Genomic DNA, 26,818 nt, shown 5'->3' with positions numbered 1-26,818 from the left:
AGGTGGCTAAAATATGTTTTGCTGCAGTTCCGTCCAAGGCAGGATATCGCTTAGCTTCCGCACTGCTGTGTGGGACTGTACTTTATTTTTTCAGAGAAGGGGAGTGGCTGGGGTGTAACTTTTTTTTAATTAAAAAAAGATATAAAATACTAGCTTTTCAAGTTTTATTTCCCTCCCCCAAGCCAAAATTAAAAGCAAGTCCCTCATCAGTGCTCAATGTTTTTAGAAATGCCTGACTAGTTTTGCAGTACCCCTTCCCCTCTCATAAATAACAAACAGTCCCCATCCCTAATCACAGAGAGGCTAGCACAGCGACTAGGAGCATGCATAGAACACCTTGTCCAGTTAAAGTCTGAGAAAGGTGTGCACATAGATGACAAAACTGACTTCCAATCAAATGATTTGTTTGTCCAACTTAGAGAAATTCGATTGAGTCCGATTTCAGGTGGACTAACATGTTTACATGTATTTTAAAACACCAGTTTCAGATGGACTAACACGACAATCTTACTTTTTCCAACATCATGTAAATGTACTGACAATCAGCAGATAGCCTGTCACTCAAAGCAGGCCGCCCTTCATTATGTGTAACTTTAAGCCTTAATAAAATTTTAACAGGCGTGATATATATGCTGAATGCTTATCCCTACACATTTGAACAAAACCATGAAAGGGCAGACACACTCTATAGTCGACCACACTGGAGACAAATTAGTGTCATGTCAATCAGAAATTTGATGAATAAGTCACTACCTCACTCTCAACTCTTCCCTCTTCTCTAATCCCATTTCCTTGTCTTCCTCTCCTCTCTACAGGCAGCAGTCTCTTTTCCATGTTCTCTCTGCATATTCAGTCTACAACACAGTAAGTTGCTCATTTTCTTTCATTACATGAAAAACTAAAATACCACTTTAACTTGATATAACTGATAAAAATCTAGATTCTATCCTGAGTTTTCTTTCCCGGGTGGAGCAGAGACTTCGTGTGTGTTTCCTACTCATGGCTCATGGTGTAGACAGTGTTCAGCTCAGTAGAGGCAGTCACAGCCTGCTGATACAAAGCTTTGACTGTATGTATCCAATTACCGCTCTGCTTTCAGAGACTGCAGGCAGGACTTAATTATCGCAGCACTTTTATATCCACAGTTGGTGGAAAATGAACCGCATAAAAGTGGAAGGAACAGTGTTTTTACTGGCGTTGGCATTATAATCATGTAGGTGATGTTTAAGGCGTATCATTTTAAGGTATTTAAAGGCTCTACATTTGAGATTTTGAACATCAGTATAGCAACAAACCACTATTTGCTGTGTAGTGATTAATTATTAGTGATTAATGGTGACCAGAGCAGAGAATGACATTACACTTCTTCTGTGTTTGTGTGTGTCTCCATGGTAGCCAGAGACACCCTGCGTTTTTTTATGCTACAAGTCTATTTCTGTCATGTTAATTAAAGCATATTTTGCACCAGACATTGGTTCTAAATCACAAAAATATCATGCTGTTTTTAATGTATTAAATGTACCTACATTTATGAATGAGCCCCCATTCTGTCTATGAGTGACAAATTCCAATCACTTGCTACAGAAAGCTGGGAATTAAAATTTATGAATCAATAAAAATACAAACACTGTTCATTTCTTCCTGTAGTGCTGACATGAAAAGTTGGCCTTGTGAAGGTATTCTGGCTGGCCGCTGTCCTCTCAGCTCCGCAGAAGCTGCTGCTGACAGACAGAAGCTTCTGTGGACAGAAAGTCCACAAAAGCAGTCTGCGGCAGTAGCACCTCGAATACAGCCTACGCAGGCCTTATCTCCCTGGGCTAGACCCAGCACTGCTGCCCGCTGTGAAAGCCCTTGCTGTGTTAGCAGGTTAGCTCTGGCTGAATTCAGCTGCTACAGAGAGTCTCTATGCGCCTCTCCCGAGGTGCACTCTCCTCATGGCAAAGTTTCTCATATAAGCCAGGAGTGAGGCAGAGTTGAACCGCAGTTAAAAAACTTGTTTCCCGCTTTTGATTTTCTCATTTCAAAACGTAAATCCGTCGGTCCGTCTCCATGTACAGAATATCAAGCTACTACTTTGGTACTTCCACCAAGCAGCAGTACAAATTTGCTTAATAGCTTAATATTTTTAACATTTAGATTTAGATTTTGATTTAACATTTAGATTTAAGATTTGGATTTAACATGTTACATGGATTTAAGATTTAAGATTTAGATTTAACATATAACATTTAGATTTAGGATTTAATATTTAGATTTGACAAGCAACATTTAGATTTAAGATTTAACATTTAGATTTGGCATATAAAATTTAGATTTAATATTTAGATTTAACATATATCATTTAGATTAAATTTTAAACATTTTTATATTACAGTGACATTATCTTGGAAATATATTTTTCACGAAAGAATAAATCTGACAAAGTTTGCAAATTTTGCTCTAAATGTAACTTTGAAAAATTCACACCTCTTTTTAATTGTGTTATAGAGCTAAATGTGGAGAAATATTGCTGTTACTTTCAGAGTGCGCAACTTTACAATCGTCGCCCCATACCTGACTGGTTTTGTGAAGGCAAACAACCACAAAGCGATAATTCTGGTTTTCTTAATAACTTGATATGTCATTATACCTGGAAACCCAGCTACCCCTTTAAAATACAAATGTTTTGAATGAAACAAAAAAACATATGTATGTATCTGTATGTCTGTAACGCAAGCCTCCCCCTACTTTATGTACATGGTGGTGGAGGGAGCTGCACAGCATGCAGAATAATTCACAGAGATTTCCGCCATTACATCACTGTAGTCCCTCTATTGTGGCTGAAAGAGAAACAGAGCTTTGCTATGAATAGGGATGTCCACTCTGTACATTTTATTTCTATGAGGCAACAAAAGGTTACTGATCCTGTCCCACACTGTGCCAAATTACAGCCAGCTCAGTCACGAGAAGAAAAGTACTGCAGCAGTGGAAAAAGCTGAAATGTGTGTTTGATTTTGTCCCGTTGCCTGCAGGAGGTGAGCTACTGCCAGGGGATGAGTCAGATCGCCGCCCTGCTGCTTATGTACATGAACGAGGAAGACGCCTTCTGGGCGCTGTCACAGCTGCTGACCAATCAGAAACATGCCATGCACGGTGAGACGTCACGGCCAACTGATCTGGACATGAAAATAAAAGCTTGTTTTCAAGATGGAGTGAAGAAACAAATGTTGAAGTTGTTCTCCTCTCGGGGAGGTGTCACTGATTACAGGCTGCTCGTTGAGTGTGATTTGGATTGTATTAAGTGGGTTTACGAAGCGCCTCTCTGCTCTCTCTACACTCTCTACTCTCTTTCTTAAGGATTTTTTGTTCCCGGGTTTCCTAAACTTCAGCGATTCCAGGCACATCATGATCAGGTTATTTCCAAACTCATCCCCAAGCTGAAGAAACATCTGGTGAGGTCACATTTACACAAGTGTTTCATAACAGAGCAGGAGGGCAAAGAAACAACAAGGATTCAGATTTGGGGACATTTAATGTGATTTGCAGGCTGCTTGATGTCTCCAAGATTTTTGCTGATTCTCTCTTATTTTCTCAACATCTCTCTCTCGCCCTCTGCAGGACAGAGAGACCATGTCTGCAGGGATTTACAGCACAAAATGGTTCCTGCAGTGTTTCATTGACAGGGTGAGGAACATGTTTGATTGATGCGGTCTCTCTTCTTCCACTTTCCATCTCTCACTCTGTTTCTCATCTCCAATTCATAACACAACGACGTCATGTTTAAAGTAAAGGACAAAAGCCCACAGCAGCTTGTCAAACAAGTCGTCTTTCTGCATTATCTGAAGATAACTGTGCTGGACTTACAAAGAGTTTTTAATGATGTTTTGATGATTTCAGCTCCCGAGACAAGGCTTCCAGTGACTTTGAAATGATCATTCCTGTCACTCTTTTCCTGAGGAAACCAAAAACTTGTTGTTCATATGGGTCTTAATGTGTACTTAATGTGTACCTGTTGTTTTAATATCCTTAAAGGAATTCTTTGCCCCAAGCATTACTCTTTGCATATAGGTTACTCAGCCTGTGTAATGCTAAATTTGTTAAGAAAACAAAGAATCCAAAAACTCTTGATAAATTGGAGTACATGGGGGCCGTGTTTAACAACTGCAAAACATCAGTTTATAAACTTACTCACAACTCTTGCAGTATAATCAAAGTCTTATTTGTCCAGTCTTTTACTCAGTGCCTCCCAGACACATGCATTTTTGTTAATAAATTACAATGTATACAGTGCCAGTGTGTCCACAAAGGCAAACCCTTTTTGGCAGGGGCAGTAAAAAGTATGCAAACTATTCCTGAGTAAAATCACGCAGTAAACAATGGCAGTAACTGAGGGCTCCAAGCATACTAGGCTACGCTTTCTGTAAGCACAATGAATTGTTGAGACACGTGTCAAACATGCTTAAAGCTTTCTGTGTGTCATTATAGTCAGATGTTAACAAATGGAGAGAGTCTGTTTATTCAGTAAGCATGGATGTTAAGTTTTGCCTCTGTTGTAAACTTTTTTTTGGAAGTGAGAGAAAGTCAGCTCTTGCAAGAGATCATATTGAAGACTGGAAAATATGTCAAGCATCCTTAGCGCCCATGAAAAATCATCTGAGCATGTATAAAGTTTTTATGAATGGAAAAAGCTGGACGTAAGTTTGGCTTTGCAAAGCGTTGTGTGCACTCTTGAAAGGTTAGCTTTATTTCCTCTCTAGTTCTAATTCTGAAGTAGGTTATTGAAGTTATTATGCTGATTTCTTTAGCACGTCATTTGCATTCACACAGGGCCTGCATGATGAGTCATACATACTATTATCATCAGTGTCAACTATGTTATTATTGTTGACACTTTGAGCACATTTTTGTTGCACTGACTATTTACATTATATGTAAGCAATATTGGCATTTGTTGTTACTGTTTTTTGCTTTATGTGAATAGTATATTTGCCTTTGTGTGTTATTGCTGGTATCTTGGTTTGATGTAACTAGAGGGGCATCAGAATTGTTTTTTGCCCGGAGTGGCAAAAGTGCACGCACGGGCCCTGATTTATAACACTTTCAGATGAGTGTCACATGTGTGTTTGAACTACGCTTGTGCCAGCCATTGAGCAGAATTAGAACACCAAAGCTTGCCCAGGTGTGCAACTCTTCCATAAGTGGTTTTAGTGAAGATGTATTTGTTCGGAAAGCACTGTGAACAGTTACAAAAGTTTGTAAACATGTACTGTTGCTGATAAAGGTTTCCTCAGAAAACACAATTATCATTATAATGGTTACACAATTCCAGTTACTTTGGATAAGAGCTGAATAGATAGTTAATATTAACAGTGCTATCACTTACCTACAAAGCCCTAAATGATCAGGCTTTGTCCTATCTGTCGCAGCTCATAGTTCCCTCAAGATCACTGCGCTTCGTAGGGCTACTTGTGGTTCCCAAAGTCTCCAAAAGTAGGATGGGAGCCAGAGCCTTCAGTTACCACACTCCACTTTTATGGAACCATCTTCCAGTTTTGGTCAGGGAGGCAGACACCATTCCCACTTTTAAGGGTAGACTTAAGAACTTCCTCTTTGATAAAGCTTATAATTAGGGCTGGCTCAGGTTGCCTGGACCAGCCCCTAGTTAGGCTGACATAGGTTTAATCTGCCAGGGGACTTTCTATGATACACTGAGCACCTTTTTCCTTCTCTTGCTCCCTCCATCTGCAAACACTCATGTCTGTTTACTCCATTAGCCTAACTCCGTTACCTCTCCGGAGCATTCCTGCTCCCTTGTTTCCTAGTTTTCATGGATCTTGGCTACAATCTTGGCTGCAATCTTGGCTGCGCCTGATCGTGGTGATAGCTGTGCAGGTGCCGTAACTCTGCCTTTGGTAGTGCTCGTGCTGTGGCTGCACTGAAACTGTACCCCCAGCTCGCCCTGATCTTGGTCTTGGTTTTGCAATTTCTGTGGTCCTGTCTGAAGCTATGCCTGTGTAGTGGGTCCTGGTTGCACCGCTGCCGTGATTGTGCTTGACACAACCTTCTACGGCCATTAATATGAGTTATGCCTCCACTAACAATATAAGCATGGGACTTTTATCAAAACCCACAATATTTGCACATAACATGCTATCATAGAGTGCATTTAATAATTTTACATCTGTCATTATTGTAATATGACATGAGTTACCATTATTATTGCTGTGCATCTCTCCCCCTCTCTCCCTGTCTCTTCCCTTCTCTCTTTCTCTTCCCTTTTTGTCATTATTGTAATTCAACTGTTATTTATGACATCTATTGCACGTCTGTCCGTCCTGGAAGAGGGATCCCTCATCATCCTCTGCTGCTCTTCCTGTGGTTTCTTTCATTTTTTCCCCTGTTTCAGGGGTTCTTTTTGGGCAGTTTTTCCTTAGGTGATGTGAGGGTCTAAGGGAAGAGGGATGTTGTATGCTGTAAAGCCCTCTGAGGCAAACCATGTTTTGTGATAATGGGCTTTATAAATAAAATTGACTTGACTTGACTATCAAAAACCAAGAAAAGATGTCTTCACACAATGATTATTTACAGCTGATCTCTGAGATTAACACAACAGCAAATTATTACCAAGAATTCCTTAATTAGTGTGTCAGATTTCCTTTTTAAGGATAATTTTACATGACTAAGAATAAAACCTCAAGGCGATATTTGAGCTCTGGGACACTGCATTATATGAGAGCATTAAGAGCTGTTAAGTTAAACTGCTATTAGTCTCCTCCATGCATGCCCACAATCCTGTGGTGGTGGTCTGGCAGCGTTGCGCCGCTGTCAGCACTTCTCCGTCCTGCTGAGTCACTCAGCTCAGAGGGGCCTGTGGGCCTCTGAGGTCTGGGAAGGAACCAAACAAACCTCCTGACTCCGGCCAGGAAGAGAACTGCAGATATGTGAAACCGCTGGCATAAACAAATTCAAATAAGCTACAGTGATATGGTGTCTGTTCTGTTTGTGTTCCTGCAGACGCCGTTCACGCTGACCCTTCGGCTGTGGGACATTTTCATTCTGGAGGGAGAGCGAGTCCTCACCGCCATGTCTTACACCATCCTGAAGATACACAAGAGTAAGTACAGGTCAAACAGTTCACCATGTGAAATGACCCTATCACTGCTTTACCTACCTACCACAAACACATTGCTTAGCCTCTTTTTTTTATTTATCTATTTCAGCATTTTAACCCTTAGGGCTGACTTTAATAAAACACACACTTGTATTACTTTGCACACAAAATGAAGAAATGATACATTGATATGATTTTCTACTTTCATTATTCGTTTTTTTGCAGTGTCATACTCACTCAATACTCACACTGCTCTGCACACAAAATGAGCTTTTCAAAATCAGGCTATAAAAAATATTTTACAAATGATTTTCTACTTTAATTTTTTTTTTTTTTACTAACATCAGTCCTTATAGATATCAAATATTCACTAATTTTCATAATTTAACCCTTTAAGTGCCCTTTTCCCCCATGATGCCACTCTGTTCTTAGATGAAAAAAAAAATTATTTTCAATATACTACATGCTAAGTTGATTTTTTTTGATGATTACAGTCTGGGATATGTCAGTAATTGGCAGCAACATTGATTGTGGCAGTGTACCTAATGGAAACTGCATGTATTTTCTTGATATGCCAAAAATGATGTCATCAGGTGGAAAATATTAAAAATGACAAATTCCAAGGCAAAAGCCCAGAAATAATACAATGCATGTTTTTGTGCTTCAATGGCTGTGAAACTGTCAGTTTGAATGGGTTTCATTGGTGCATTTTGTGCATGTAACGGTCTGAATGTAACAATTTAGTTCCCACAGCGTATTTTAGATTTATTGTAGGAGCTAAACTGGAAATTCCCAGATTAAACAAAATTACACAGTTTTGCCAAAGTGTATGCCATATGCATGAACACAGCCAAAATTATCCAAAAAAGAAGATTGAAAAGTGCGTAAAATGCGCCAAACAGTCCCTATTCAATTTAAATGAATTTAATAAAACCACAGTTGCACGAATGCTTTATCAACGCAAGCAGCTGGTCAAAAGAACTTTTTCAACAAAACTCTCTAAATCATAATTAAACTCAGGAATTGTTTGATCAAAAAATATATCAAAAAGATTACCAAATTGAGCAAAAAGCATTTGATCTTGACATTTGCCAATACTCTGCACTACAGACACATTTCAGGTGGTATCAAAAAGTATGAGATTTGATATTTGGTTGTACATGTCACTTTACTGAGAAAAAACTAATTCTTTCAGAAATATGAGATACATTTACAGGCCGCACTAGAGCTTATTTGCATGACGTCAACAAGTAAACTTTGTGCGTATTTGTGATTGCATGTGTGTGCAGAGCGTCTATTGAAGATGTCCCTGGAGGATCTCAGAGAGTTCCTGCAGGAGCGAATCGCTCAGACTTTCTTTTACAGCGACGACGTGATCATTGAGCAGCTTCAGGGCTCCATGAGTGAACTACGAAAGATGAAGCTGGACCTTCCTCCCCCAGGTGCACAGCTGCACTCTAACTAGCTCATTTTGTCCTCTGCAGAATGACTAGATAGAAATAGCTATCCATGGCCCACTTGATGCAATAGTTGCACCCTCGTGCCCTCACGTCTGTGAAGGCCCAGACATACTAATCCAACACTTAAGACCTAGCGGCAATGAAAGCCAACTTTTGTGTCTCCTCATGTTGCCTGTGTCTCCCCCAAAAAGTTGCACATGAACACATTGTAAAGACTACAACCGACAGCCAACAAGCACATCTGTTCTGCGCCTGCGTACAAGGAAATAACTCTCCATATTAGCAGATGGAACTCGTCTGTAATTATCATTCAAAAAGGGAAACCAGAATCCGTCTTGACACTACTTAGCCAGTTAGCACATTAACAACATAATCTGATATTGACAGAACAAAGCACATTTATCAGGTGGCAGTAAACAAGAATGCAAACAATCAGAAAACATATCTGCTAAAGAATTCAGAAGAAAATAATCTCACCTTGCATAATAAGTTTGTTTCGATCTCACTCCCTCTTGACTTTAGCTCCTTGTTTACTTTCCTCACTTTCGTTTCTCTTCTTGTGCACTGAGCTGAACTGCCAATCAAAGTGATTTCACTCAGCGATGGGCTCTGCAAATGCCGATTCAACCTGCTGAATGTGAAAAAAAGCCGACAAGGGCTAACGAGGCCAACAGTGCAGGACCATAGACTTTATATAAAGATGGACAACAAGACGGTTCCCCTAAAATGTAGCTTTTGAATCCTGATCGCCCCCTGGTGTATGTCTGCAGTGTAGATTATAAAGCCTGCCCCTCCGTGTTAGTGAATGGGACATAGGCCAAACTAAAAACTCAAAGTACACGCCAAATACATTTTTCCCCAAAGATGGTTTCTGTCACTGAAGGTAGTTCTCGTCACCCTAATGTTTGTTCAAGTGTTTGTTTATATGGTAAGTTCAGTTTTACAAAAAGGGCATTGTCCGCCATGATTAACAGCTGTGACAGCCAATCCATGCACTCGCATTCAATGGAGCTGCTCACGAATGGTCGGATGGGTGTTTTGGCAGAACTCTCCCACTGTGGATACTGCTACTGCGGAGAATCCGGCTCCTAATGACATCATCGCAAGATGGCAATGCCAGATATTTTGATATATCGGATATTTTGACCTCAAATAAGCATAGGTGGGGAAGTGGGGCACCGTTGTCCATCCTTTATGTGCGGGACTCATAACAGCGACAAGGGCAACAGATGTTCACCAACAGCCCTACACTGACCAATGGCCAGCCATCAACTTGGTGTGTCAGGATCTTAAGAGGCTGTAATTCACTCATATCCTTTTAACCTAGACAATGTAAGGCATCCATCGGGCTAACAATTTCAGTGTAGCCTGCGGAAAGGGGGCTAAATAACGCTCCAAATTTAGGCTACATTTTGGCAAAGGAACAACTGATATGGCTATTTTTAAATGGACCCTTGAACTCTGATCTCAACATAACTGATGAAACTGGGTTCTATGAGTACCCACAACTCTACACTAAACTTAACAAGGTTTGTTTCCAGTTAATGTTTAGTTCCTCAATGTACAGCTTCACAATAAAGATGGATATATGCCTTTTTAAGGAAAAGGACAACCAACCTAGCTGAATAACAATCAGTATGTTTACATGATGTTAGAAAAAGTCAAATTATTGTGTTATCCATACTAAAACTGGACTTCTAAAATACATGTAAACATTTTAGTCTGACTGAAATCGTACTAAGTCGGATTTCCAGAGGTCAGACTAACAAACCTAGATATTGTGGTTGGGGGTCGGTTTACTTTTCAACTGGATCAGAACTTGCCCAGGCGTTCTGTACATGCTCAACAGTCCATATGCTGGGCATTGATCCGTAAGTTGAACACCATAAATTCATAGATGATAGCAGCGAAAAACAAAACAAGAAGAAGGGATGAAAACAAACCAAGACAAGGTATGACGCACACTTGACAAAAAAAGCATTGTCGCCATTCAACATGCAACCAGTTTGCTGCTTGCCAACGTGTTTGGTGTGTGATGTAATAGGCCAACTGGAAGAAGGTCCAGTAGCAACCAGCTGAAAGGAAATATATCGCCGCCTACAGCAGCAGAGTCGGCCATACTTCTATCTATATTCATTCTCCCCCAGTGCTTGTATACTGGGACAGGTAGTCCAATTAATGGCCTAATTGAGCTATAACCACAGTTCCACTTAACTGTGCATATAAATGCACAGAATGAATCACTATTGCAATGAATTTCAACTATTCCATATACTTTAACAGCATATTAAATTCCTAAAAATAAGTTATGACTTTTAGTTTTGGTGTGTTACACCAAGATTTTCACTGGCCCCATCTGTTTACCCCAAAAAACCTCCTGTAGACTGTGACATTTTTGCAGTCTTATAAGTTTAGTGCAGCTACACTCTACAAAATGTATCTTAATAAACTCGGGTACAACATCAAGTTATGTATGCAGTTGATGTATGCAGACTGTGTGATGACATCACCTACTAAAACGCAGGTTACAACCTACGTCTGTCGATGTCAATACGCAAGATCAAAACATCGTCAGCATGTCGCATCCATCTACACCGCTGTAGTGGTAAGAGCAAAATGTAAACAAATAAATCAAGCCCTCGCTATAGCAGCATTTATGGGGAGAATGTGGATGCGGTTGTAAGCGGGGAAAACAGGCCAACTTGGCTCGTCAATTTTGCAAAGAGATCTCAAAGTATTTCATATGCGTTATTTCATATGCGTTATTTCATATGCGTTATTTCATATGCGTCATTTCATGCTGCATTTCTGTTGGTAGGTCAGTAGATGTAGGTCATGACAGCAGTCACAGAGTGAGATGCACATCCCAAATTTCTGAAAAAAAAAACCCATCAGAATTTTATCCCAGACTGTCTTTGATCGCACGACCGTGACAACGGGCTCTCACTGACGTAAGACCACAGTTTTAGAGCCACGACCAAAGATATAGCCACATTTCTTTCACAATTGTTACCTTTCATCTCAGACAGCCCAAAATTGCACACTGTATACCTGGCTTCAGGAAAATTTCTGGGGAAAACCACTGAAATTTGTACAACTCATTTGAAGAATTCTAAAAAGACCCAGCAAGGTCAGTGCTTCATCATTTTCATGCAGCTGTTGTGTTCTCAGGGAAGGTGGATGAGTTGCCTTGTAAGCCTCTGGGTCAGGAGCTGCCGGTGCTGCTGAGTCCAGTTCAGCCCTCCAGAGGGAAGCCATCCTCAGCCAGCAGCTTGGCCAGAGCAGGCCTGAGCCTCCACATCATCTCCCACCAGCCTGACTCCATATCCCCTGACCAGAGCCCATCCAAGGACCCCAGGGACCTTGACGCTGTGGGCGAGGAGGAGGCCCCGCTGCCTTCCCCAGACCCCATCATCATCCACATCCAGGCCCCGCTGACCCCCAATGGCTCCCCGCTGACGGGGCCTCCGCCTTACCAGCCCCCGGGGAGCGAGGCGGTGGTAACAGCAGGTCATCCCTCACCATCAGAGCAGGAGAGGGATGAAATGATCATAGATGTACTCTCGACAGCCTCAACAGATGACTTCTCCTTGCCCACTCGCTCAGCTGTCACCACCGACCAATCCTCCTGCAAGGTCCCACGGACTCTTTCGGCTCCTGTGGCCCCCATGGCTTTTCCGGCTTTAGCCCTGTCTCAGTCAGAGAGTTTCTCCGCAGCAGAGAGGGAGGAGGACAGTTACCTCACCCAGCTGCTGGAGCAGGCCTCAGCTCTGCCCACCAACAGGAACCTGAACCAGGACTCGAGTGAAGCATCAGAGGACGCAGAGCAGGCTGCGGACTATTCATGAAATGAGCACCAATTGATCATGTTCCCTCTCCATTTCTTTAATCATGTCAGTGGCATGAATTGGCTCTGCATTTTTTCAACTGTTTGGTACATTAAATGTTCTGTATGGGTCGAGTTTTCGTAGTTCAAACAGTGTTGTGGATGAGGTTACAATCAATGTTTTCATAAAGGACTACAGAAGTATGATTTAAGAGTCAAATTATTAATGTTAAGCCATATTTGCCTGAAATATGTTTCAGGAGCAGTGTTATTTTTGTCTAATCTAATTTGTCAACTTTTAAGTGACTAACTTTTTTATAACTTCCTAAAATGTTCTGAAGAAGCAAATTTCTCTTTTAAGGTATTTAACATGTTTGGCCTTTCATTCACACAGCAACATTTTTGTGGGGTTACATTTTCGAAAATGTAACCCCTTCTGTCGCCGTGTAAACTGGCGATACGCGCATCCTGTGAGAACGGTGATGTCACTGCCGCACTTCATGCATGCATGTGGTGTTCTTCTATGGTGTGTCATTACAAAGTTACATCGCCAGCTACTGGCCTGGAATGCATACTACAGTATTTCTGGTTGTTTGGGGGCATCCGTGTACACAAGGATCGTTTTAACAATGTATGCATGAATATGAACACACTTTTTTACAAAAAAATGTATTAAAAAAACGCTAAGGAAAGACCTTTCCATTTTCAGTAGGGCTGTTCTCATCTAAAAGTTAATTGTAACTGAAATACAACTAAAATAGTTGTAGAAGTCAGGTGGACTTGCTGTTTGATTGCTGCACAGTCTGTGTTTATTCAGTGTCTCAGAATAACTGGTAGGAATGACACTAGTGTTACTTCAGAGTAGGACTTATTTTCATCATGAAGGGGGACCACTCCTGGGAGAAAGTGTGATGCTGGTGTGTGATGAAATAGGCAAATTATCACTATGGTTTTTTGTTGTTGTTATTTCATGCCTCTGCGCTGGTGATATCATTGGCCAGAGGCATTATGTTTTCGGGTTGTCTGTCCATCCCCATCTGGACTCAATGATGAACTGATAAGATTTTGGTGGTCAAAGGCTGAGGTCCCTCTGATTAGGTCAAAATTTCACAAACATGTCGAATAGGATGAAATGATGAAGTGATGACATTTTATATCCAAAGGGTCAAAGATCAGCTTCACTGTGACATCATAATATTCTGCAAAAACACTTTTCTGGCTGTTACTCAACACTGTTACTCAGGAATAGAAGGGGAGGCATTTGGTCAGATACTGAATTGGTGATACTTACCTTGAAACTGTGCTGACTGTGTAGATCTTCTGTGCCGTCGGGGGAAAGATGTGTGTTTGCAGCGTCCATGTTTTTATGGACATTAGAGGGGTTTCCATTAACCCTCAAATTGCGCAAATTGAAATTGCGAATATAAAATACACCTAATAGAAACATGTCAATTTTGAAGAAACTCCCTTTTATTGCAAAAAAGTTTTTACACTCCCATGACGTTGTATTTTAAGGCGATTCAAAAAAGCCAGATTTTGCAAAATTGCATGGAAACACTGTTTTTGCTAGGCCCAGAAAGGTCTCATGATGCTATGGCTGCATGCTTGTCAGCAGGAACTGGCTCCCTCATGATGCAGCAAATGCTACTAGAGGTGTTATTGCATCACAAAATTCTTCAAAAGTCTAGCATTTCATCATGAAGTTTTGAATCCACAGTCCCACATAAAAGGAGCTTGCCTTTCCATTATCGCTACATAACATGCCTATGTGGCTTTTAATTGGAAATAATGATGGCTAGTTGGTGGCTGCAATAGAAATAAAACTGCTAATGTTTGAAAGTCCATCACCGTGCTTCTTGGAAAGTTATCGCCAGAGAAGAAACAGCATAACCACTCAATGGTAATGCAGTCATCTCACAATTGTTTTTTATTGACATTTCAAAAACATTGCTTAAGTTTTGCACAAATCTGTAATGAAAACCTGCCTATTGAAGGAAAACCTGTAGGTGCAACTTCACTGGTGCATGGAGGCATACAATGACAAGGTGGTAATTCTCTTTTTTTTTTTTTAAATGTGTATGCTTTTTTGTAAAGGCAAAACTTAAGTATGGAAAAACAGGGAGCCAGAAATACAGATTTCCACTATTTTAATCTCATAACATACCAATTGCATTTTGAGCTTTAAGTAAACGTAGGCAGCCACTCGCATGGCTTCAGAAATGTATTTCATATACAAATTAACTAATAGGGAAATTTGACTCAGCTGTGTGAAATTTGCCAAGTCATCCCTGTCCAATCACATTGGTTTACAGTGTCTGTAACAGCGTTGTATCTCATCTACATTGTGCAGTATTGTAGAGGCAGCAATAATGCATTAAACCCACATTGAACTCTGGCGGGACAGCACATGCAGCACAAGTTCAGTCACAAAAATGACTCTGTGAGCTGACAGGATGTCTCTGTCTAAATGACATCTTACACAGCTCCTATCAGGTCAAACACCTGTGGAAATATTAGCAGAGAGTGATTCGCTCTGTTCAGAAAAGGTTTCTGCAGCAAGGCCCAAAAGTAGGATCACGTGTGAAATTTTCAGCCAGTTAGGACCGATTTTTTACTCTGAGACACTTGAAAAATATGGACCCAGTTTGTTTTCTGTGGCTCTGCAGAAGCTCTGTCAAGTCTAAAAAACCCTGATGATGTCATGCTGATTGCATCACAGTTGCCTCAAATTAGGTTTGGAAACTACAATCGTCAACAGCAGTCTGAGGTATAAACTGGGGATGTCAAGTTTAAAAGATGCCATTGAGTTGCATTATGGGAAGTGCTTTTAGAGTTTTTCATGACTAAAATTCGGCCATTCTGTTTTTAAGTCTCTCACAAATCCTGCATCTTTATGGACACAGAAAATGTTCTAGTGCAAAGAAAATGAATGTGATTTCAACTGCAAAAATATTGGTATTGCATGAAATTAAAATAGAAACGATTGTTTATTGGGTATTTAACCCTTTGAAACCTGAGCAAATTGGCGTGATGTATTTCAAAAACATGGGAAGAAGGCAATGAGCAAAGACAGAAGAAATGACCCCAAAATGATGGTGAAATTTATATTAAAAAAAACACCAAAAAAACCCAAAAACCAAAATAAAAACAAGAAAAATTAGTCCACAAAAGAAAAATAAAATAAAATAAAACAACAACAATTTTAAATGTAAATGTAATGTGTTATTATGATAATTCTAAATATAGTTTTTCCCAAACCATTTTATTTTTCCCCAGGACATTTTCCCATGCTCTTAATTTTTTTTTCAAAATACACACATTTCTTGCAATTTGTGGAACATATCTTACAAGTTGCTATTTGCTTTTTTCACCACATTTTTGAAAGACATTGTATGTATTTGCTCATACTTGTCATCTGAAAGCAGCAAGAGAAAACTTATAAATATTCAATGTCAGTGAAGGTTTTAAAGGGTTAATTACCCATATTCTTTAAACACTGGGTAAAACTGATCTGTGCAGAACAAATGTACCTTACATCATGATCATCCACGGCGCAACAATCCTTTTAAAAACACCTTTTCCCACTAACTTTTCATGCACACCGCATGTTATTTTCATTTGGGATATTGTGCTCGTTTCTCAGAATGTGAGGGACCTGTCTTTCACAGGAGACTTAGGACGATGAAGAGACACTGCTACACAGACTAAATTGACTGTCAAGACACCTCTGAAGACTTAAACATCACATCCACACTGTTTCCTGTTTGGCTGAAAAGGCAAAATTACCTGGATGGTCACTTTGATGGAGTTTTACTGTAGAAAGAAATCTGTCTCTGAGGCATCACCCTTTACAATAAAAGAATTTTTTTTTGTAGTTTTGTAGCGTTTGGTGACAGAACAAAATGTTGCTCAGTCTGCTTTTGTAAAATGTTTGCTAGCAGAGTTCTAGTTTTATTTTTTGTACTGATGTCTTGATGCCTTATTTGGATCCGCTTCAGTTTCTTCTGTGGACGTTGTTGATGTTGAAGCGTGCACAGCAACAGAGGAAGTGACGTCATTTGACACAACACGAGGACAAAAACTTTCAGGTGTTGGACTGAACAACCTCTGACATGGTGAGCTGGCTCACTGTTCTGATTGTACACATTGAAACCTATTAAGCTCATTTGAAATAAGTGGATTTCTAGCTCAGTAATTTATTGTTTTATCTTCTTCGAAAGGCATCCAGGTCATTTCCTTGCTCTCGAGCTCAGTCTTATCAAGAACTGGAATAACAACGGCAGTTCCACTGAGCTCCTTCTTGAGTGGTGAAAATAGCCTTTTGTTTTTTAAACCACAGAAGACAATCTGGATTTAGACATGGCAGATTTTAATAGCATTGTGTTTGTACAGTATTGTAGATCCAGTAGGTAAGAGTTAGAATCAGAAAACCTGTTTCTTCAGGTTTAGTGTTTAGAAATAGTGAAAGGCTGACATCTTGTGGTTGCTTTAGGATTAGCATGTCTCTGTTTAGATCTAGTACAGAGGAGATGTAGAAAGAGTTTTGAACATTTAGAATTCATCCAAATGACAAGAAATTAGACTAAGAATAATCAAAGTATTGCAATTCAATGCCATGATTTAGAATTATGTGAACATGCTCTGGCTTTTGACGCCTTTTGACTGCATTTCTTAAATGAGATGAAGTGATAGTGATGTGACATTGTAAAGCACTTCAGGTCAGATTGTGGAGATAAAACAAAATATTTAATTCTTGGCTACAGATTGTTGTACAGTTGAACCTTACAGCACCTTTTTAGAAGTTTGAAGAAACTGATCAAAACCAGAGCTGAACAAATACAACTTTTATCTTGTTTGATTTCCTGTGTGGTTTCTGTCTGTATGTTAGAATGCTGAGAAACGTGAGTGTTTCTAGGGAACACAGGGTTTATTTGGCCTATAGAAATACAATAAGTTTTCGGGGTTAGGTGGCGGTAGGGGTAAACATCGATAGGTAAATGGGTAAACAGCGAATTTTCCTTTTAACCTCTACTATTCAGTGTTTAGGTATTTATTTAACACACACTGAATAGACCCAGCTAGCATTTTTTATTCTAAAAATGTTATTAAAATGGTACAATGCAACCACTGAAAGTTTTAGTAATGTTTTCATTGGCAAGTTTTCTTAATGTTCCCATGATGTTCTTAAAGTTTGGGCAACATATAAACACACACACAGAAAAAATGTTAATTTTATTTTATTTTTTCTTGTTAATATATAACATGACATTACATTTTCATCTAAAAAAGGTCTATAATCTCAGTTCTCAATGACATGTTCTGTATTTTGTTCTTCGTTTGTTCTCATGTAACATTGTGGGAACGTTTTACAAAAGAACATTCAATGATCTGTCACCTCTCAACATCACCAAAACAGCCTTAGAATGTTGCAGTTCTAATTTTACATCTTAGTCAGCATTTAACCTTACAGGAACATTATTTAAAATGATATACATTCTTAAAAGGTTCTTTGAACATTACATTTAAATGTTTTCCTTAAAACATTATTGCAACTTGTAAGTAATGTTTGCTCATGTTGTGGGAAGGTTCCACGCTAGCTGGGGAGGCCTTGCACTGAATGTTTGTGTAGTTTAGTGTATCCTGCTTTTCCAGTGTTTTACCTCCTCTACCACTGCATAGAAATAAGCATTTTCTTTTTCTCTATTTTTGGCAAAAAAAAAAAGTTACTAATCACTGAATCAAATCATATCTTATCACTCTGAATGAGCCTATAACGTTCTTTTTTCATGTTCATTCGTATTATTGTATCATTGTTAAAATGTATGGTTATACTCGTAATGCCTTTTTAAATAATAATAATAATAATAATAATAATAATATTAATGATAAACAGTCCCCAGAGTTCCTTGCGGTTTTTGCCATAGACTCTCTGTCTGGGTCCTGTATGATAATAAGTTTGTCAAGACATAAACCCCTATCTTAAGCTGGTCAAGCTGTTTTTTCAGCAGTGATACTTCCTCTGATCTGGTAAAGAAGGTAGAAGAAAATAGGAGGTAGATTTATTTGTCCTTGATCCTGCTACATCTTTGGAGTTGAAGGATGAGTTGATTAAAATCAAGAGCTAATGGGAAGATTCTAGCAGGTTGCTTGGACATGTTGCTGCTAATAACATCATTCAGTTCCTGTAGTGCATTTTTTAAATGAACCTTTATAGAAGAAAATCAATCAAATATATAATTGTAGTCTGGTTTTATTTCGCAAACCACCACCAGACGTCTCATTTGTCCCTCCTGAAGAATAAACCACATATGTATTAAGTATAGGTTGCAGTCCATGGATGTATGAAGAAGGTCCGTCCAGTCTGATATTTATTGCCACCCAGCTGCAGTTGTGTATTGTGGCCGTAGGGAGGCGCTGTGAGGCAGTGGTAAACTCACCTGTGTTTTTAATGGAGTCTGTTTGATTGGTCCATGTGCTTTCTACAATTTACATCCCGCTTCATGTTTTGCTGAGTTGTGTCTCGGCAGGACAGTCTCCTGCAGCTGTCTTTTGAGGGCACTTGGACTTTTTGAAACTGGGACTGAAAGCTGGCTTTAATGGAAACATCTCCTCATCATGTCTAGTAGTATTTTGGTGAAAGCTCTTGAGGACCTGACCCTGGATCAGGGTTATGTGACCGGAGATCCCTGCCCGTCCCACAGCCTGTCGTCCTCCGGCCGGTCGAGGCAGTCTCAGCCGCACACGAGCACTCCTCAGAGGGGCGCCTCGTGGCACCAGGCCGGCTCTCTGAGCAGCAGGGACGGCAGCTGGGACACGGTGAGCACGCTGCCGGAGGACGCGGCGGACATCCTGCTCAAGTGTCCCTCCCTTCCCGATGTGGAGGAGTATCCCTGGACCCAGCGGGACCTGCGGGAGGTCGTGCGTCGAGTCGCCTGTTCGGATGCCGCGTTCACCGTAGAAGCTGTCCACAGGCTGTCCGGTCTGCTCCGGAGGGCTCTGGTGCGGATCTCCCGGGAGGCGCAGCGCCTCAGTGAGCTCAACAGCCGATGCACGCGCTTGGAGGTGCAGAGCGCGGTGAGGCTGGTGCTGAGCTGGGGTCTGGCCGAGAAGTGCATTTCCTCCGCCGTGAGGGCCGTGTCCCTGCACTGCATGAGCTCCGGGGACACTGCACGCCAGCGGGGCAAGTCCGCGCGTTGCGGGCTCATGCTCTCCGTGGGCCGCTTCTTCAGGTGGATGGTGGAAACACGCGTGTCGGTGCGCGTGCATGAATATGCCGCTGTATGCCTGGCAGCCTGCGTGGAGAGTTTGACGGAGGAGGTGGTCGGAAGGGCGCTGCAGGCTGCGAGGCTGACCGCGGAGGAGGAGGAAGGGGGCGGCGGGCTCACCTGCTGCCCGGTGACCGCGGAGCTGCTGGAGGGAGCCGTCAACGACGACGTGGAGCTGTGGGGACCGCTGCAGGGCTACGAGCATCTCATCTGTGGCAAAAATGCAAATGGTGAGTTCATGTACCTCAAAACAGTTTTTAGTTGTTGTTGATTTACCTCATAATATATATATATATTATAAAATATTAAAACATTGATTAATTTGCAACGAAAAAGGGAACAGGATTAAAAAGAAACCAAGCAAACTTATTATGTCATTTATTAAGAAGAAACATTAAACATTATCTTTTCAGCTACATTTGCTCACATCTCTTGTCATTTGAAGTTTTTTTTTTACCCCTTTAAAACCTGAAGTGACTTTCCTGAGCAAATTTGTACGCTTTCTTTCAAAAACGTAAGAAAAAAGGAAATAGGCAACATGAATAAGAAATGTTCCACAAGTTGCAAGAAAATAGTAGTTTTTGAATCAAGGGAAAAACTATGTTTCTTCATGTTTTGTCCTTTCTTTCTTGTTTTTACCAATGCTTTGTGCTTTTTTTTTTTTTTTTACTAATTTCTCACCGATTTTTTTTCTTTTTCTTTTTCTTTTGTTGCTCATTGCCTTCTTTCCATGTTTTTCAAAGAAACTAAGCCAAATTTCTTAGGTTTCAAAGGGTTAAGCTTTTGGTCACACAAAACCATTTTGTCAAAAAGCCAAAACACAAGTAATGATTATGTAATGATTCATCAAAAAGAATAAACAAGAGCCCACTGACAGTTATCAACATTTTTTTTTTAAATTCTATTTTATTTTAATATCATCTCTCCTGCAAGATATTAGAGATAATATTTTTTGTAACTTGAACTTGCAAAAGAGATCCCATATAAATCCAACAATCTGTTTACCTAATGTTTTTTTATCACATGAGCAACTTTATTCTTCTATAATTTGAGAATTTAAAATTACACGTGATTATGTATATATATATATCTATATATATATATATCTATATATATATATATATTACATAGTCATGCTTTTTTAAATTCTTTTTCACCTAAATGTAATAACTTCATATTCCAAAGGGAACATAACATTTGATGCAAAACCACACTGACATTGTGTGAAATGTCACATGTTCACCAAGGAAAACAGTCACGGTCCATTGCCCAGAAAACGTGTGTTTGAAATACAGCTCCGTTTTCCCATGTGACGTGATTCACAGAGGAGGCCTCTTTTTGTTCCTCTGTGATGTCTCTCTCTTCTTTTATCCTGTCAGATAATAACTGATGGTTGGTGAGACAGATGATGCAGCCTGAGGTCTTTCTAAAAATCTGAAACTAGCTTCATGCCCTAAGAGAAATGACTCTACCTCTGTACTGGACAGCAAAACTTGAACAGACTGTATTTGAACAATCTAGAAATCATGGCGTAACTTTTCATTGTACAACAATTTTAGACTGAGATGACAGCACTGTGGAGGAAAGCCCCTGCTTGGCCTCCTGTGTTTAAAGCAGGGTGGTATTACAGAGCAGGGGAGTTAATGGTAGCATGGAATTGCTGAGAGTAGTGCAGATAAAAATAATAGATATTTTCCTGCAGTTTAAGAAGTCTACCAACAGCGTGAGCGAGAGTTTGATGGGAAAAGCCCTCAGACAGGAAGCAGGCGTTTTGGGTAGAAACGGATTGAGTTGTTAGAGATCCCCTCTGATAAACATCAGCACTTGGCTACTGGCAGATGGCTACTGGGATGCTTATTGGGAAGCGTGAGACATGGTTCACATGAACACACATCTGATACTGAGTAGCTCAAAATTAGTTTGGTGTGTGTGTGGTTGGGGGATTGGAATTTTGAAATACATGTTAACATGTCAGTCTGACTGAAATCACACCAAGTCAAATTTCTCCAAGTCAGACGAACACACCGAGATAATGTGATCGATGTACTCTTTCATGTATATGCCTCAACTGAACCTGAACTGGCCTAGGCTTTTTGCTCCATAGCATGGATGTATTAAGAAAGTCTGGAAACAGCCATGCTGTTCATTGGCGCATGAAGCAAAAAAATCTCTTTTTGTGGGTAATTAATACCTGGATCTATGGGCCCATGAGATATGCGTGCTAGAGAGTTATGGCGTCTGAGTGTGCCCCAGCGGGTAATCTGCGTGCATAGGGAATGTACAGCGCCAAAAAGGTATCCATGCTGTCACGGTTCAACATGCAGTGTAAAAGGGGATACAGAAGAATGTCCAGTAGCAACTAGCTGAAAGGGAGCATATGTTCATCTACCATGGCAGAGTCAAACATACTTCCATCAATATGGATTCTCCCCGGGTGCTTTTATACAGGGACAAGGACAGTAGGCCAATGAAATAGCCTGATTGAGCTATAACCCTAGCTCCATTAAACTGTATATGTGAACACATCCACATTAGCTTTCCCAGGTGAAGTCGTTTTCTCAGATCTCAATCCACAGTGACAGCACAGAACCGTTCGCAGTGTCATGATATGCCACCAGACAGCTGAACAGCACCTGCTGCAGCAGCATGATATGCCACTGGATGGCATTAGGTTGAAACGCTGCAGGTAATGACGCAATGTAAGGAGGATGAGGGTTCCTAGAGCGCGGATGGGAGAGACAGTGGATGGATCCAAGAAACCCTGGACTTTCATGCAGGAGTGTGGTGTCCAATACCTTACCATGTGCCTCTTTTAACTAATCCTAACCATCCATGCCAGCACGTGCACCCGTTGATGTCCTAAAATTGGTTTCCAAATGCTCTTGTTCCCCAAACATAACCATGTGCAGCCTAATCCCACCATGTGCTTGTGTTGACATCATAGTAGTGGCATCCAAGAACATCAGCAGCAGACGCTGAAGGATACCCAGAGTGTAATATGCAGACATCGAAGTCCACTGCAGAGCGACGACATGTGACGACATGATGTGCATGTGTTGGCATCTCATACCAAAAAATTAATCTAGGTTATTAAGTAGCGCTATGGGTAAAGGCGACATTTTTTTTTTTTGATTTAGGGATTAATTGTTCCTTTAACACTTACCAATGCGTGCCTATGAAGCTATTCATTATCACCTGTTAGTTTAAACCAGTATCCGTTTGGCAGCAAAAAAGGAAGAAACCTCAGGAAGAGTGGCAGAGGATAATGAGGGATCCCTTTTCCAGGACGGACAGACGTGCAATAGATGTCGTAAATAACAATTGAATTACAATAATGACATAAAGGAAAGAGAAAGAGAGAGGGGAACAGAGGGAGAAAGGGGGAGAGATGCACAGCAATAATGATAACAAACGCATGTCATATTACAATAATGATAGATGTAAAATTACTAAATGCACTTTATGAAAACATATGATGTTATGTGTAAATATTGTGGGTGTTGATAAGAGTCCCATACGTATATTGTTAGTGGAGGCGTGACTCATAATAATGGCAGTAGAGGGTTGCATCAAGCAAGATCACGGCATCGGTGCAACCATGACCCACACCACAGGCGTGGCTTCAGACAGGACTACAGCAACGGCAAAACCAAGACCACAATCAGGGCAAGCCGGGGGTACAGTATCAGTGCTGCCACAGCACAAGTGTGACCAAAGGCAGGGTCACAGCACCAGCACAGCTATCACCACGATTAGGTGCACCTAAGATTGCAGCCAGGATCCGGGAAAACTAGGAAACAAGGGAGCAGGAATGCTCCGGAGGTGTTATACCCATAAAGTGGCGGGCGCTGTGCTCTGCAAATGAGTTACAATCACACAAGAATTACAGGTTTGAAGTGCTTGAGGCAGGGTTGGTCAAAATAAAAGCAACGTTAAATTTACAAGAGGTAGGATTTTGTGTTTCGTGAGATTTTAAAGGAACACTTCACCATTTGGGGAAATGCTTGTTGGAGCACTTTCAGACACCTAGATTGACATCAGTTGCCTTGTGCTGCATTCAGCCCCCCTTCACATACATTTAAACCTCTGAAACCTGAGAAATTTGGTTTGATTTCCAGTTAAAAACAAAACAAAACATGGGAATAAGAAATTAAGCAACTTGACAAGGAATGAAAATTGCAAATTGCAAAAAAAATAGTAAAAGGTGACAACAAAATATCCTTAAAATTAGCTAGGGGGAATTATTTGGGTATTATCATAAAAACTAGGAAAAATGTCAAGAAAACTATATTCCTTTTAAAAATATATATAAAAAAATATGATACAAAAAAGGTCTGTTTGTTTTTTATATTTCCCTTTTTATTTCTTATTTTTGATTCAAGTCAATTCAAGTCAGTTTTATTTATAGAGCCCATTATCACAAAACATGGTTTGCCTCAGAGGGCTTCACAGTGTACGACATCCCTCTGCCCTTAGACCGTCACATCACCCAAGGAAAAACTCCCCAAAAAACAACCCCTGTAACAGGGGGAAAAAAAGGAAGAAACCTCAGGAAGAGCAGTAGAGGATAGTGAGGGATCCCTCTTCCAGGACGGACAGACGAGCAATAGATGTCATAAATAACAAATGAAATACAATCATGGCAAAAAGGAAAGAGAAAGAGAGAGGGGGAGAGAGGGGGAGAGAGGCTCGGCAATAATAGAAACAGATGCATGTCATATTACAATAACGGTAGTTGTAAAATTATTAATTGCACTCTATGATGATGTTGAGGGTGATGATAACAGTCTCATGCATATGCTGATTCATTTTCTTTAACTTTTTATTAATTTCTCGCTGGTTTTTGGACTGTTTCTTTTGTTGCTCATTTCCTCTTTTCCATGGTTTTGAAAGAAATCCAGCCAATTTTTCAGGTTTCAAGGGGTTAATTTTCTGACACTCACTGACTATGAATAAATGGTTGATTTTTAAGAAAAAAAAACATGAAATACGAAACAGCCTTTTCTGATGTCCAGTGCTCAATAGAGACAGAGCGCAGTGCGTCATACCCCGGAAGCCACGCCGCCATTCGGGAAAACTATTGGTGCCACGATATGCAAAGAAGGCCTGACACACTGACAAAATGCCTTTACCTCACTAAAAACATTATATATCAGCATGTCAAAGCTGCAACAATCATTTGGCTATCCCCCCCCCCCAGGTCTTCCCCCGGTGAGTATGCAGCTTGATTTTGACACACCCCTTTAGCATTAACTATCCACTTTAGCATTAGCATTTAGCAACTAACCACTAGCCGTGCTGTCACTGCTAACGTTGGAAACAGAGCTAAAAATAAACAATGCTAAAAGGGGTTTACAGCTAATAATTGAGCTACTTACTCACAGGGGCAAGCTGGGGGGTGACTGTAGGGTGAACACCATGTTTCCATTGCAAGGATGTTGGATCTTGACGGCGCTATTAGCAGTAATGAGAAGCATTTGTTTAATGATCTGTGCTGCTAGACCTACAGACTAACATGTGAACATGTCAAAATTATTCTGAACGGTTGACATCCCTAGTCTAATTTTTAAAATGTTATTTGATTTCCACCTAAGCCAACAAAGGAGAAGTGCTCCTAAAATGATGCCTGTGCATAAGCCATCTGCAGAGGACAATTATGTGAAAAGTTCGAGAGCTTCAGGATGGAAGAATGGACTTCGTCTTTTATCACTAGGCGGGTTTCCATTAGAGATTTGTGCAAAATGTTGATAAAACACAATTGTGAGATGACTGTTTCCACTGATTGATGTTCTGCAACATCTTCTCTGGCAACATAACATTCTGAGAAGCATGGTGATATATGTTCAAAACATCAGCAGCTTTATTTTTCAGTTTCAATTTGTGCAATTTAAGGGTTAATGGAAACCCACCTACTGATAATTTTAAGTATTTTTCCAGAACAAATTTGAGATAACAACAACAGCCTCAAACAACTTGAATTGAACAAGTTAAAAAGAGTTTCTGTTTTAGAGTCAATAAATATCATGAAATAAATATCACATCAGTGTCTGTTCAAATGAACTGTTACTTGGATTATCTTATTTTATCTTAACTGTCAGCATGATCAACATGATGACACCCCCGTGAGAAAGCACCATGTTTCTTTGCCTCCTGCCCACTGCATGCTGGGATACAGTCTACAAATCCTTCTCCCATGCAAACGAACAGGAAGAAGTGGGTAAAGTCAAATGAGCCAATGTTGTTAGCCTCTGACCCAAACAGGCGACACAAAGGAGCTCTCATTCCCGCTCAGGCTGCCTGCAGGGCCCGACGTTCACCGCTCCAAGTGCTATCTGCTCGGCTAAACAAACAGCCGCTGGAGCTGCTGTCCGGGCGGGAGAGGCACTCTGCCATCCCACTCCAACAAAACACACACATAACACACACACTGTTACCTTGCTCAGGCTTTAATAAGGACATTGTTCAGGACCAAACAGCCAAACGGTTCTGCCTGATGTGATGATAGAAAGTCAAACCCAGCTGTGAAATGTGAGAGAATGCAGAGATCCTGCTGAGAGTATCCAAAAACACAGCTTGTAATGTTATTATCTTCCTCAGATCACTACAGAAAGCAGATTTAAATGGTACCCAGTCACGTCTGCGTCTCTCTGAATCACAGTATACTTTCAGTACTTTGATTGAATCTTTATTTTCCCTGCTTCCACCAGGTCTGTAGATTTGATCAGTGTCTGCTCCTTTGCATTCAACACGTATTAAAAAATGATCTAGCTATTGATTGAATATGTTGAACATTTTATTACTACCCATGAATTGTTTCATCTAGAAAATATTACAGTGCTCCTAATGAATGGTCCAACTCCAAAAATATAAAGTCTGCGTGATGGCAGATGTTTTTATTGTGGCGAACTGCCACAAATAAATAAATGTGTGGGGAACCTCTGTACTGATTGATTAATTTATTTAGTACCACATTTAACCCTTGATTTTATATACATATATGTGTGTGTGTGTATATATCTATCTATATATATATATATATATATATATATCAGTAATTTTCTTGTAACTTTGTGCTAATTTCTTTTTTTTTTTGGCCCATGTGTTGTTAAGATGCTCTTTGTCTTCTCCTCATGCGAAAAATCAATCAAACCAATTTGCTCAGGCTTCAAAGGGTTAA

At 40.3% G+C, this 26,818-nt stretch overlaps 2 protein-coding genes across 4 annotated transcripts in view; both read left to right on the top strand.

Annotated features, from left to right (window-relative positions):
- LOC121942102 (USP6 N-terminal-like protein) overlaps positions 1 to 17,229 on the top strand; it is a 54,790-nt gene extending 37,561 nt beyond the window's left edge. For 2 of the 3 annotated variants that reach the window (XM_088081657.1, XM_042485207.2), the window contains 7 exons: positions 816 to 864; positions 3,012 to 3,132; positions 3,337 to 3,431; positions 3,598 to 3,663; positions 6,994 to 7,093; positions 8,380 to 8,532; positions 11,722 to 17,229. In XM_088081657.1, coding sequence (XP_087937783.1) covers positions 816 to 864; positions 3,012 to 3,132; positions 3,337 to 3,431; positions 3,598 to 3,663; positions 6,994 to 7,093; positions 8,380 to 8,532; positions 11,722 to 12,398 — 1,261 coding nt within the window. In that variant the 3' untranslated portion in view covers positions 12,399 to 17,229. The remainder of the gene's footprint in view (positions 1 to 815; positions 865 to 3,011; positions 3,133 to 3,336; positions 3,432 to 3,597; positions 3,664 to 6,993; positions 7,094 to 8,379; positions 8,533 to 11,721) is intronic. The other variant, XM_088081664.1, reaches the window with a different exon arrangement.
- A 1,453-nt stretch (positions 17,230 to 18,682) lies between these two features.
- LOC121943175 (ankyrin repeat and BTB/POZ domain-containing protein 2-like) overlaps positions 18,683 to 26,818 on the top strand; it is a 38,267-nt gene continuing 30,131 nt past the window's right edge. Inside the window, exon 1 of the mRNA XM_042486629.2 lies at positions 18,683 to 19,871. Coding sequence (XP_042342563.2) covers positions 18,992 to 19,871 — 880 coding nt within the window. The 5' untranslated portion in view covers positions 18,683 to 18,991. The remainder of the gene's footprint in view (positions 19,872 to 26,818) is intronic.

This window comes from Plectropomus leopardus, chromosome 1 (assembly GCF_026936395.1).
Source record: "Plectropomus leopardus strain MGB_pleo_1.0 chromosome 1, ASM2693639v1, whole genome shotgun sequence".
Lineage (NCBI taxonomy): Eukaryota > Metazoa > Chordata > Actinopteri > Perciformes > Serranidae > Plectropomus > Plectropomus leopardus.
Note: the sequence above shows the minus strand (reverse complement) of the source record. Positions and strands in the feature narration are given on the sequence as shown.